Here is a 14109-nt window from a genome sequence, read left to right as displayed (position 1 = left end):
CTTTAAAGAGTGTCTATTTTCTGTTCTGAATTTAAAGAGAAAAAAAAGGTCATTTAGGTATATATGCTGCTCAATAAAACAAAGGAACCTTCATCACAGTATAACACATAATCAGGTAAACTGTCAATTTGACCAGCTGACACACATAAACCGCTATGATCGCATTTCACCTGCTCTGGTGCAAATGAGAGTGACAAAACATCTGGAGATGCCAGAGTATCCAGAAGCTTTCACGCCTGTCACAGATAGATCAAGAAATTGGAGATCCATTGTTTGACCTGCCATCGCTGGTGTTCTCAGGTGAATTCCTACACAGCTGCACAATGCTGGGCTGTAAGCACAGGTCCTGCTAAAGACTGACTTCACGCCTTCCTCAGTCTCGTTCTAACATTTTAGTCAGAGACATGTACATGAGTAGCCTGCTGGAGGTAATTTTGTAGGGCTCCTATAGCTCTTTGCGTAATAGAAAACATGCTGGTTTTGCTGCTGGGTTGTTGCTCCTATATAGCCCCCTCCAGTTCTCCTTATGTAGCATCCTGCCTCCTGGTATGTCCTTCACTCTCTTATGACAGGATATGGATGTACCATCCTAGAGAAGCTGCTTTTTCAACCAGAATGGGCTGCAGTTACCATCTAATGCCAATGGTCCACGGACATCAGCTATTACTACTTCCTTTTTGAGAGGTGTCTTGGTGTTACCACTCCAGTGCAAGTGTTAGCACTGATGCACTGGAGAGAAATCAGCTGAAAATGATTCACAATGGTTTCTTCAATTCAAGTCAATTTTATTTACACCAAAACAGTCACTTCAAGGTGCTAATTCTTGTTTATATGGTTTCCTATATATCTACATATAATATATAAACGTATTAATAAAAATATCTGTAATAAATGTCCACATTTATTCTAAAAAAAAAACACAGTGTCAGGTTCTGCTTTCTTTGCACGAACTACAATGAAACAAGAATTAATTTTGGAAATACCTTTGCTACAATAGAGGTACTGATAGCTTTCAAATTCATGTGTACATCATGCCTGTTAGCAATAGTTCACACTTAGTGAACACACATTTTAGAGGAGTTTAATATTGTTTTTATTTAATAATTTTGGATAAATTAGGATGACCATCATTGCTACAGCCCTATAAAACGTATGCTTCCCAACTAGACAAATTGATATTGCACAAGTTTCACTGGTTTTGTATTATACTGTGAAGATTGTATCTTCTCTTAATTTTTTTAAGCAGTGTTTCATTGCTGGCTTCATTTATTTACGGTATCAAAAAAACCCAGCAACAAATAAATATGGTGGGTGGGGCACAATTTTTGTTCTGCGTTACTAAGTTTGACATAGAAAGCATAACAACAATCTAACTTTCATTGTCAATGTGGTGCATTAACAAAAAATCTTAGTCATACATTGTGTTTTTAAATGCAAAACCTTTTTCTTTAAAAACCGTCCTGGAATATAAAACAATCTTTGGACATCTGTACAAGCTGTAGATTTTGTGCAAAAATTATATTTCTAAAAATTAAAGTACGCCTGAAAAATTGTGCAGCTGACGGTGACTGTAACCGTGTAAGCATGAATCTTACAATGAGGCAATGAAGGCAAATGAGGAATTTGAGTTAGGTGTCAGACAAATCCAAGAGGCTCTGGATAGAGCGTGTACATCTAATTATATATATACAGTTAAATATTCAATTAAAATTCAGTTCAACCAAATTACTCCTCTGTCCATATACATTCAATCAAAATTTGTTTAAAAATGGAGTAGATGAATAAAAATATGGATTTCGTGCTTTATGCAGTCAATAACAAACCTGTGATATATTATTATTTTCTTGTTTGGCTTTGGCTTGTTAAAACCAGAATAAGTTAAACTTTGTATCATGTTCCTTCTAAAGGTGAAAGAGTCCATATTCTGTGTGCCTGCCTCAGCATAGCAAACACTGACTCCTATCACAGCATGATAAGATAGAGAGGTCTCCAGTAAATTGCAATTCCTGACCACTCAGACATTAAGAGTCTCTCATGGTGCAATTCACATTCATTTCCATCGAACCAAAAGTTTAAATAAAATCATACTTTGACACCAAGAGGTTCTTCTGTACCACAGATTAGTGCACACTGCTGCAAACACACACGACACAAGCATGTCCCACAATGGTTACACCGGATAAGATGTGAGAAGGGTTGAAATAGCTGTCCTCCATATGTGCACAGGCAGACACACGTACGCACACTGAACGCCAGTAAAGTTTTGATTTATTTGATCATTCCTAATGTCTGAAGTCAATAAGTGTTTTTTCCTCCATCTCCCAGAAGCAATAAATACTCATATGCAGCTGGGCAGGACTCAGTGGCATTTCCTGCAATGTTCTGAATCGGTGAACATCATGATCCCTGTTTGTTACTTCCTCATCCTCTTCCTGCTCAAGCTATACAACTGCCACATGATAAGCACGGATCCAAAGCAAGAAGCGCAATCAGTGAGAGTTTTTGCGATGAGGTCCCAGGGAAGTCAGACATTAGTTTCCTCTCCTTCCAGAGTATATGAGCGGTACTTCACGCGCTCTTCCAGACACACATCCTCTGTGGCAGTGCTGCTGGTGGCGCCTCTGTGCGATTGCAAAGAGAAGTGCAGGGTGTGCCTGCTTTTGGCAGGTCTGCATTTCCCTGTCCCGTTGCTAAAGGAGACAACGAGTTTGCGGTTCTCCTCAGCTGCAGTGGAGCAAACCAGGCCGCTGTTGGCTTTGTTGAAGTGAGGCCAGTCAACATTTGGGTCACCGGTGTTGGGCACATTACCAGTGGCGATACTGCCGCTTTTAACGTGTGGCGTTTGGCTGTGTGTGTGGCGGTACTCCTCATCAATGTCCTTACCCAGTTTCCACCTCTTCCACTTTTTCAGCATCTCCGACTGCACCTGAGAGAGGAAGTGATGGGAGAGACAGGAGAGATAGTGGTGATGAAGATTGAACAAGACACAGAGGACATCAATAGATGGATGTTCTTTGCCAAAAACTGCATTTAAAAGACTGCATATTAGCAGATGGATCCTGTCGTGTCTGCTGGTCTTTGCAGACAAAAGAAACAAAAGTGGAACTTGAAGATGTTTTTAGAGATACAAAAGAACAAATAAAGGAAGAGACAGAGACAATAAAAAATGTATCCTCACAAAGAAGATACATTTAAAATTAAAGTGGCTTTTGACAAATGAATCTGTCTCACCTCTTTATTGACAAAGCAGTACAGGATGGCAACCAGCAGGCCCTGAAATGGAAGAACATTTAATATGCTTATTGTACTTTAAATACATTTTTTCATTATTAGAAACAAATACCCAGAAAATCACTATTTTTGCCTCATTACTCTCATCTAGTTCCCACAATAAAAGAGTAAAAACACTTTTTTTCAACAAGAGGAAAACAAACAAACAAAAAAAAGAGTCATTTTATTGCACTGGACAGCTAAAACACTTGATCACTGAACTGCCAAAGGCAGAGGCATAGTATGAATGATGGAGAATATAATTAATGCAGCCCAATCTCATTCCTAGGGTGTCAAAATCTATTACTATTTTGTCAGAGCTGCTGGGATCTCACAGGTGCACCGAAACCTGTCTTATAGAAATAGAGAGACGCTCTCTCACTCCCAGCTTGTCACATATGGATGCTTGCAAACAAGCACGTGAAGCCACATTTAAATGCACCGCCATTTTTTAATGTGTAGAGTTATTGTTATGAGGGGGCGCATTGTACCACAAAGTAATTTTTCACTAAAACTAATCAGGTAAGTTTATGGTGCAAAGACCTAAATTACAAGCAACAGCACAAGAGCATTCAAAATTAATGTGCCTTCTTGTGACTTACTCCACCTTTCATCTCCACCGTAATAAATGCACTTCCTAGTCTTTCCAAAAAAAGAATTTTATCTCTCAGCCATGAATGCTGCCACATCTGGTTCATCAAGTCACGGTGCCAGGACAGCTTGTTCACATTTCCTGCAACACCAGCAGTATCTGACAGAAGGGTAGGATTTGTGTGCTGCCTGAGTAAGAAATAGTCTAAAAAAATAAAATTTGAGGATTAAGAAGGAGTTTGCTGGGCAAAAGAAATGTCGAACCCAAGCTCTTCACCTATGTTTGCCTTTATATGCAAATGTACAACATATAAAAGTGACAATTTCTTTGTTCTCTGTGACATCTTTGAGTTATACAGATAATTTATTACTTTAGCGTGCAGTTTATGTCTTCCTGGGTATTAATCCTCTGAGGTCCCTCTGTTATATTTATGGGCACATGTGGAACAAGTGAAAGTTGAACTTATACCTGGAAGGAGTTGAACAGGAGATCACAGAAGAGGCGAACGAGGCGCAGAACAGAGCCTTTAGGAACAGATTCATCAATGACAAAGGTGAAGAGGATGGCATGAATCCCAAGCAAGGGAATGAGAGTCAGGGTAGATTTTGCCAGTCTGGAAGAACGGAGAAAGGGGAAGCAAATGGTATTAGAGATTACAAGAAAACTCTGAAAACAGGGGACTATATATAAAAATGGCTATAATACCAAAAAAGTTAATTCCCAAGCGAAAAAGCTACTAAGACTAAGTAAATGCTTCCTGTCTGCATTTTCTTTAAAAAAACAAAAAAGAAAAGAAATAAAGGAACACATTTCTCACCTGAACTTGTAGTCAGTGTATCTCATCTGGTGAGCTCTAAGTTTAGACATTAAGATTTTAATAATACGGATAAATATGAAGAAGTTAATCTGAAAGAAAGAGGATAAAGAAAGTCACTTTGAAGCAAACACAATGCAATATTTTAGCATATGGTGCTAGAGAGAAGATTACTGCCGCTTTGGAACGCGTTAGTAGTTAACACAAAGTCTGACTTTAAACGAAGTCCTCACAGTGGGACTGGGCAGACGGATTAACGTCCCCACAACACGAGCAATTCAAGTGCTTGCGCACAGAACAAGCATGTGCACGTGCGCACACACTGTGATCTAGTGCAGGACACTTACTGATGGCAGGTCATTTATTATCACAGCACTCAAGATTTTGGCGCTCCAAGTTTGGTAAAGTGCGTGTGCTGTCTCAACACAAGTATTTGTGTAAATATGTATAGTGGAGTGTACACAAACGCAGTTTATTTAGGTGTGAATCAGGTTGTTTGCGCAATAGTAGAACTGCAGAACAGCTCTGGGGTTGTTGCACAATGATGAAAGACTTTACAACAACTTTACATTTTTACCAACTTTTTCTGCAACTGCATTAAAAAGTAATGCTCCCACACAGTGCAGCACTGCGCATGTTTAAGTGCACTGGTCATAAGTGTGTCCATCCATAATGCTATTTGGGAACAAGAATCAGGAAACACACAAAAGGAACACGTCAGCTGGTTTTGGTATGTGATGTTGTTAAGAGGGAGTGTAAACACAATGATGTTGTCCTATATGAAATTTTAAATACTGATATTTTGTGAATATTGCACATGTGGTTGTATAAAGTTATATTTTGTCATCAGACTGAGCAAAGTGAAATAGCACAGCACTGAATGTAGGAACTGATAAAATATCAACTGCAGAAAATAAAAGTCACTATTTTTACACGACTTACATTTTTCCTGCAGTCCTATTTTCAACAGCTGCCTCATCTACACACATTCAAATACAAGCAGGCAGACAAAAGCATTTGGTATCTTTATGAGCACTCCTAAGCATCTGCCAAGACATAGATTGTTTTGAATTGTCTTTAAAACATTATCCAAATGTAAACTGACAAAGTTAAACACAAAGGTGAGAGAGAGAGAAAGAGATACAGAGAGTCTTACCAGATAAGCAAAAAGTATAGGAGATCGGATAATCCACCAATATCCCATGTTAATATTCCTCTCCCAGCACCTAGATACAGAAACAAACTTATGGGCATAACACATTTTATCAACATTTCCTCTGCAATATAAATTCTTTAAAGGAAACCAGGAGAAAAAAGACCCGCACTGATCTGTCTCCTCAGGGGTCACGGATAAAAGCGGCAATAATTAAACTGTCTTCCATTTGATGTGAGAATTCCATGAATTGATTAAACTTACTCTTCATTCTCATACAGGTATTTCACTGTGATCCATGGCAACACAAATATGAGCGGAGCACCTGAGAATGACAGAAAGCAAAGAATAAGGATCCCAAATCATTTCCTCCAAAGCACACGCAGTAGTCCTAGCTAATATTTATACTTTAGTCCAGTAATCAGTATCAAGTTATATTATTATATCACTGCCCATGATACAACATTTTTTATATTTTTTTCTGTCCTTGTGAATTTAATATCTCATTACCATTTCAAATATTTCCGCTCTCGTCTTATCCTAAGCAGACTTTAAAGGTCTCTAAATATTAAAATCATCTCTGTCATGTCTGCCTTTATCTAAGCTTCAATGAGCTCAATCCCTATGTGTTTATGAATGTGGTCTCAGAATTGTATCAGGCCTGTCAGGCTATAACACATCAAGGTGAGCTGGACAGTTGTTATTTTAGACATGGATGAGTAGTTTTCTTCAGTGAGTATTTTTAAAAGCTATACAAGAACTTAACTATGGACAGCTGTATAATTAAGTTCTTATTACAGAACAGGAGGCTGAAAATCATACATTCAATATTCATTTGAAAATGTAAAAATGGTGGAATCTAGGAAGTCTGAACTGGAGAAGCACATCTGCTCTTGAATGCTTGTTGTTACGGAATCTGAGGACTTGTTAAGTAGTAGTAGCAGCTGGACTCATTACATTTTTGTGTGTTTCAAAACAATACTTGACAGAGTTCCACGCCGTTAGGTGTTTACAGTGATATGAAAAAACAAAAACAAAACATATTTTCTTTCAGTGTCTCGTGGGTATGAATTAGATATCTCACAGTCTTAAAGACTACTGGGTGTTATACATCAAAGTCAATTTGCAGGTCTTGCAGAGTGCTACTGTCTAAGGAAATGTAAAAACAAAACCTGTATAAATCTTTCTTTGTCTCCAGAGAGAGACACACTAATGCAGGCTTTAGGTTTTAAAAAAGAATGAAGAATACATTATTTGGTTAGTCAGAGAAGTTTGAATTCAGGGCTTTTTTGAAAACCTTCTATTTTCAGTCACAGCTTAGTTCTAAGGTCTAAAAAACATTTGTAACCGTCAGTGGTATCTCTCAGCCTCCTAGCAGAAACACCTGAGGTGTCAATTTGAAAATCCTATGTCACCTTGTTTTCAAGTTATTGCATTCACAAGATTTTTAGAAAACACTTTGAAGTCGAGGTCACTGAGATTCAAAGCCGCCTAAGACTCTTCGAAGGCGCACCTATTGTATCAATTTGAAAACTCTATAGTGCCTTGTTCTCAGGTTATTGCATTCACAGGATTTTCAGAATATCTGGCTTCTGAACTTTGACCTTTAGGTTAAGGTCACTGAGATTCAAACTTATCCGCCCGCTTGGTGGGGCGACGTGAACTCCCCATCAGCCTTTAACAGTTACGGTCTGGGGTAAAATACACCCTTCTGATAAGTTAGCTCTGCTGTGTGCTACACAATATTTATATATACAAGAACGTTGTTACACCTAGCAGCTGGGAGACAGACAGACAAAACATATTGGTAGCAAGAGAAAACCTCTAAGGATACATTCCCACTTCAAACATGAAAAGAAGGTAAGGTGTAGTGTTTTTAGTAGTCTCGAGTGTTTATGGGATACAATAGCTAGAGACCGCAGATTTTCTTGTAGCTCCTCCTTGCTCTCAGAGCTATTAACATAACTGTTGGCTGACTTGTTGTTGCTAATTTCTGTCGTCTGACTAAATCACCCATCAAAAGACTGGCTGAAAGTCAGAGCGCTGTTCACTGTTGGACCTTTTGCATTACGTTGATAAGCACAAAGCCAAGTGTTCAGCTGCTGTTTAGCAGATTATGCTCTTACCCCAACCAATGGCCAGGTAAATGTAGAAGTACTTCCTCTCGCTGAATACAGTGATGACTAAGAGGCTATGAAGATAGATGCCTTCCACCAGAAGCCAATAGTTGTTGGCCATTACACTGTACTGCATCATCACCATGGCACCACGACACCACATCACAGCCTGACACGAGACAGATACCATGGGAACACAAACAATAAGCCAAGTTGTCCGTGCTTGCACAAATGTAGCAAATGCAGCTTTTAAACAAAGCTTCACAGGGTAAAAGCTGACAAATGTTTCAGTTCAGATGAATTAGTTTAACATTGTTCCAGTTCAGGGACAACAGCTACAGTACAGCACAGTGGGAGTTTTATTGTGGAATACACGGGTAGTTCCCCCTTTGCTAGACACCACAAAAATGAAAGTAAAAAAAAATGTAATATTTTTAAGTGATTTTTACTTCTTAATGATTGAGCTAAATGTGGATTATCTGACATCTTCCTCGACAAATGTGGAGTGTTTCATGTAAAAAGAAGCAAGGGGAACTTGAATATATCCATAGCTGAGTTTGCACTGTCCACTCTATACATTGAGTCACTATCTTTTTGTACTAATGTTAAATTTCTTAACTGTAGTTTTTATTCCACTTATAACGTAGTAGAAAATCATCCCAAACTGTAGTGTGTAAAAGGTATATGCTACTTTGCTCTTCAGCTGTAAAGTTAATGTTATTTTATTACCCATTAAGAGTGGCTACAGAACATCCAAACAGTGGTTCATTTAATTTATTGCCAGTGATGCAAATAAAGCTAATTCATGTTACATATATTTTACTTCTATGTTGTAGAGAGATGTATAAAATGAAATGTAAAGTATTTATCCAGAAATACAAGCAATGTTGATCTGCCCATAGCCTCTAATATGGTGCAAGTATTCTGCTGTGTGTTTTAGCAACAGAGATAATTAGATGGGCAATAGCAGTATACATTTGAGTGGTATCAGATATCAACAGGTGTCTGCCCTCGCTCATCTTCTGTGTAATAAATCCTAGATAGTGATCAGTCCTTTATGTTTCTTGATATTCTCTTGCAACCGCATTTCAGAACTTTAAATTAAATTCTTATGGACCTTTATGAACTCATGACAGGTTAGAATAGCATGTGAATTTCAAACATATATAAACTATATACTATATGGACAAAAGTACTGGGCCACCCACACATTACACCTACTGCCTACTGGAACTGCTCGGCTATGGAAACACATGATGTTAATGCCAGAGGATGTTTGGAACTCTGCAGTTACTGAGTCAGCACTGCGTTGGCGACTTTTACGCACTATACGCCTCAGCACTTGGCGACCCCGCTGTTCAACTTTACGTGGTGTGTCACTTAGTGGCTGACATGCTGTAGTTTCTTTTCCCTTCTTTTGCAGTAACACTACTTATAAAGGTTGTTGGAAGAAAGTCTATAATCTATACATCCTATAAAGTGCCATGTTAGGGCTGGTGTGCTCTTTAGAAGAACAGGTCGCATGGTCAGGTGTTTGATTTTATGCACCTTTTGCAATGAGACTGAAAACACCTCATTTTGAATATTAAGAAGTGTGACCCATTACTTTTGTCAACATGGGGTATATTCGTTTACTGAAGCTTTATTTACAGGAAATGACATGAAAAACAACACCAACAACATCAATAATGTTTTGTAGAATATGTCTTTCTTATCACAGATTTGTTGGTCTAGACATACCCAATCAATATCTAGTCAGCAGTTTATTGAAATATATGTGTGGTGGTTGTTAAAACCTACATGGAATTTATGTTCAGGACAAGCTATGCAAGTCACACTGTTGAATATAAAAATTATATCGTGGTAGAATATTCTCTGTATGTGTTTGTGGCACATACTGCACTACATTACATTTGCGATCGACGAACACTGATGTTTAAAGTGAGGGATTAAAAGTAAGTTATCTATATGTTTGTCTCCTCCAATCACTAATCACCTTAATATTATTATTTAACAGCCTCTACACTCTATATCTACTGTAATATGGTGGCTATGGCTAAGGTTTTACAACTGCAGGTGAACTGGATGTGTGTTTGTTCGCTGACCGGTATGTTGACCCAGCTTCGTGCCTGTGAGTCACTGTTGCTTCTGGGATCCAGTGTGAGGGTCAGTAAAGCATCTTTAACCAGAATGGACACAGCTCTCAGGATGAATGAGGCAAACAGGTTCATGTGGATGTTGTTTCTCATACAGTGGAGCTTCCTAAGAGGTAAGAAGTGAGAGTAAGCAGGTAGAAGATGTAAACAAGATCCCGTAATTCAAACCAGGTCTGCTCCTTAACCCCCTTAACACGTCCTCTTTACATGATGTACCTGAAGAAGATGAGAATTCCCAGTGCCAGCAGCAAAGCCCCCAGTGAGAGAGAGTAACCCACTGTGTACATGATCCGCAACTGAGTGAGGATGCGGCCATACTGCTGCTGAAAGAGATAAAGTCATTTACAGACATGGACTACATTCAAACATAGATACAAACACACAATTTATATTCAGCTTTATTTAAACAATACAAAAAGATCCTAATAATTTACTGAACAGATGGAGGATTTTCACATGCGGCAGTAAGTTCAGATCATAATGAGTTAATGTTTTAAGTACCAGTACCGTGTAACAATCTGCCACTGCAGGCAGCTTCAAAAATGGCCACTAATTAACAAGAAAGCCACACACAAAAACAAAGTACTGCACTGTGTACACACACCTCACCAGGGTCGTCCTCACATTCACTGGTATTCTTCTGTGCCCATTTGCCATCTTCACTGCAGAATCTGTAAACCAGACCATCCTGAACTATACACACAAAGAAACAACGATTGTAAGATTTTATTTTAGAGTGGCATATCGTTAGCTTCATAGCATAATTGCCTAAGTCAATGACTTAGGCACTTATGCTATGAAGCTAACGATATGCAAATAGTGCTGTCGCCTAAACACAGTGACACTTTTGGATTTAAATGGTAAATGGCCTGCATTTGTATAGCGCTTTACTAGTTCCTAAGGACCCCAAAGCACTTTACACATTCAGTCATCCACACACAGGTGATGGCAAGCTACATTGTAGCCACAGCCACCCTGGGGCGCACTGACAGAGGCGAGGCTGCCGGACACTGGCGCCACCGGGCCCTCTGACCACCACCAGTAGGCAACAGGTGAAGTGTCTTGCCCAAGGACACAATGACCGAGACTGTCCAAGCCGGGGCTCGAACCAGCAACCTTCCGATTACAAGGCGAACTCCCAAATCTTGAGCCACGTTCGCCCCATTAAATTAAATTAAAGCTTTATTTCAGTTTTACTTCAATTTTAGAGTTTTACCAATTCACAACACTGACTATTTTATATTGTGAGGCAACTCTTAGCAGATTCGCTTATGGTATCAATTTCAAAATCCTACGTTACCCCATGAAGCTTTTCCAGCTGAGGGTAAAAAGATCAATTTCATCCCAAGGTTTAACTGATAGCTACGATAAACATAGCCATTATTTCAGAAATGCAGATGACTGTGTCTTTCTTTTTTATTTATTATGATATTTGATTGACACTTTTTACCACTCAGCTGTAAAAAGCTGATGGGGTATTGTCATCACCCTGCTGGGCAAGCGGATGGGGAGTTTGTGAATGTGATAAATCAAGAAGGACCAATTCATTACATAGGTGCAGCTACTAACAATCTCGGCTGTGTTCAAAGCTCAGTAACCTTGACCTCAAGGTATAGGGCAGAGGTCATTTTTTGGGGGGACTGTGCTCACACAGCCACACAACCTCCACTTCAGATACACTGACTAGTATTTAAAAAATGTATTGAAAAGCATGTTATTACCTTTCAGATATGCAAATTATGTTTTCCATGGGGTTTTATCTCAGAGTATTCCCTGAACATATATGTACGGCCCTCTTAAAAATTAGAAGGAATTCATTAAGCATTGTGGTGGGATAGTGGTGTAGTGGTTTGCATTGCTTCGTCATAGCATGAAGCTTCCAGGTTTGAATCCACTGCTTATTTTAGGACTTGGCAGAGAAGGAAAATGTGCAGTTTTTAACCAAATCTAAACATAAACAGACATCATTTTCTATGAGTCTTTTCAACAAGTCGAAAAGATGAATTTTCACATTTTTAACATACTCTCACTTTGTAGCTTTCTTGCAGCAGAATAATATATTTTCAAACAAAAGTTAGTGAAACACAGGTTGGGTCTAAAGTAGTGCTGCACATCAGATGTTTACACACACCCCTGCAAGGCTACGAGTCCTCCGGAGATAGCAAAGATAAACCCCCCTTCACACCTATTCAGAGGCCCAAAACAACCTGGAGGAAGCCTGTGCATGGAAACAAAGATAGTAGACAGACAGCTGCAGTCAAAATCCAGGCTTTTCATGCTATGAACCAAAACTGTTAAGTGTTTGAAGCAAAAGCCCGCACACCACAGGTAAATGACTGAGAAAGCTCCACAGGACAGGTGTGCTGCCACCGGTGACACAGTGTGAAGTCTTTACACCACTCATAGGTTGAGAGTAAAGTCAGGGCTGAGTAATATTTGGCCTTCACACTCATTTAAGCACTCCCTGAAACCTCAGTGCACCTCAGTACATTGTATTCAGTACATCATTCTGCCAACCGATTACCTGCTGTACATGAAGACCAGAAACCAATCTGTCAAGTGTTTGTATACATTATATGTTTTGTTAGAAAACTGGTCGTGTCACCCTGAAATGCATGAGTAATTTTTGAAACATGTTTTCTTACAGTGGGTCATTCACACATGTAACGCAGATTGACCGCTTAATTATTAAAAACCTTGAAAACCTAGAAATATAATAGAAAATGCAGCACTAAACCCTGACACACAGATGCAGCGTCAGGCTGCTGTGGTCATAAGCTTTTATTAACTCCCTTTTTTTTCACTGTTTCACTGTTTGTACTTATTCACATTAATAGTTAAAAAAAGCAACACAGTGAGCACATGGATGTCTTTGTTTTGGTGAGCAAGCTATCAAACACAATAATTACATATTATCACCTTATATCCTTGTTAAGTAAACCTTTCAATTAGCAGTCAAACTGTGCAGTGAGTTAGGTATAAGCATTTTATCCATGTAAATGAGAAAAAAAAACAGGTTAAAATTATGGCATATAATGAAATGCTACAGATAAGAGTGATAAGACTAGATTTAAATCATACATTTGCAAACTGTAGCAACAGTACATTGTGACGCAGCAGTTGCTCTTTTGTTATTTTTTGTCTACCTCACACATATATTCACACTGACCTTTATGGTACCATGGCAGGAACCATGGGCAGGAGACATTTACAGTGGTTCCTGGAAGTCCATCGGGCCAGCACGCATACAAATCAAAGGTTCTGTTACACACCAGCCCTACAAGGGAAAGCAAATCTTTAGTCTGTGCTGGTGCAGATGCATTTTATGGACTTGCGTGCTGGGAGGAAAACAAATCACCTGTTGAAGGGGGCGTGGCACCGAGGTGGTCAAGGCACTGGTTCTTGTAGCTGCTCCACTGCTCCTTCACAAGCTCAAGAGAGTTAGCAGAGGAGACCTGAAGGGAGAGAGGAAATTTCTTTTGATGACTCTCAGAAGTAGATGGTGTGAATCAAGAAAAAGGAAACATATTTGAAAATTGGCATGTGAAAGTGAATAATGCTGGGAGTCATACCTTTTTGCAGCTGCAGAGCATGAGCAAGGCCAAGAGGAGACACACCTGGGACATCCCACTGATGCTGGGAGGATGGGGGTGGGGACCAAAACACAGAAGAGGCCCAACTCATGAGGCAGTCTCAGCCCTGTTTCACCACTTGGCCTGCAAACAACACGGAGAAGCTTGTTATAGGCGTGTGTTTGTGTAGATAACTTGAAATAACGAAGGGACTGTGAAACAGGTAACAGAAAAAACAGGCAATAATCAGTGACGCGCTTCTCCGTCACAATCACAACATAAATAATTTATATGCACCTGTGAGATACCTGGTTAAAAACAAACACCTAAAAGTCTTTGTTTTATTTTATTTTTTACACATCCTTTGCCATTAATGTGCTTTATTGACCTCAATATTAGGATATAAAATCTGTAACACAATCAGTAAGATGGGCT

The 14109-nt window shown here is 39.1% G+C and overlaps 1 protein-coding gene across 2 annotated transcripts in view; it reads right to left on the bottom strand.

Annotated features, from left to right (window-relative positions):
* Window positions 1-2378: 2378 nt before the first annotated feature.
* gcgrb (glucagon receptor b) overlaps window positions 2379-14109 on the bottom strand; it is a 54170-nt gene continuing 42439 nt past the window's right edge. Inside the window, exons 2-14 of one of the 2 annotated variants that reach the window (XM_026170251.2) lie at window positions 13675-13818; window positions 13461-13557; window positions 13272-13379; window positions 10707-10795; window positions 10319-10425; window positions 10052-10208; window positions 7956-8115; window positions 6094-6154; window positions 5833-5902; window positions 4680-4768; window positions 4331-4475; window positions 3232-3273; window positions 2379-2926 (exon numbers count right to left, since the gene is read on the bottom strand). In XM_026170251.2, coding sequence (XP_026026036.2) covers window positions 2525-2926; window positions 3232-3273; window positions 4331-4475; window positions 4680-4768; window positions 5833-5902; window positions 6094-6154; window positions 7956-8115; window positions 10052-10208; window positions 10319-10425; window positions 10707-10795; window positions 13272-13379; window positions 13461-13557; window positions 13675-13728 — 1581 coding nt within the window. In that variant the 5' untranslated portion in view covers window positions 13729-13818 and the 3' untranslated portion in view covers window positions 2379-2524. The remainder of the gene's footprint in view (window positions 2927-3231; window positions 3274-4330; window positions 4476-4679; window positions 4769-5832; window positions 5903-6093; window positions 6155-7955; window positions 8116-10051; window positions 10209-10318; window positions 10426-10706; window positions 10796-13271; window positions 13380-13460; window positions 13558-13674; window positions 13819-14109) is intronic. The other variant, XM_026170252.2, reaches the window with a different exon arrangement.

Source organism: Astatotilapia calliptera, chromosome 6, assembly GCF_964374335.1.
Source record: "Astatotilapia calliptera chromosome 6, fAstCal68.1, whole genome shotgun sequence".
NCBI lineage: Eukaryota > Metazoa > Chordata > Actinopteri > Cichliformes > Cichlidae > Astatotilapia > Astatotilapia calliptera.
Note: the sequence above shows the minus strand (reverse complement) of the source record. Positions and strands in the feature narration are given on the sequence as shown.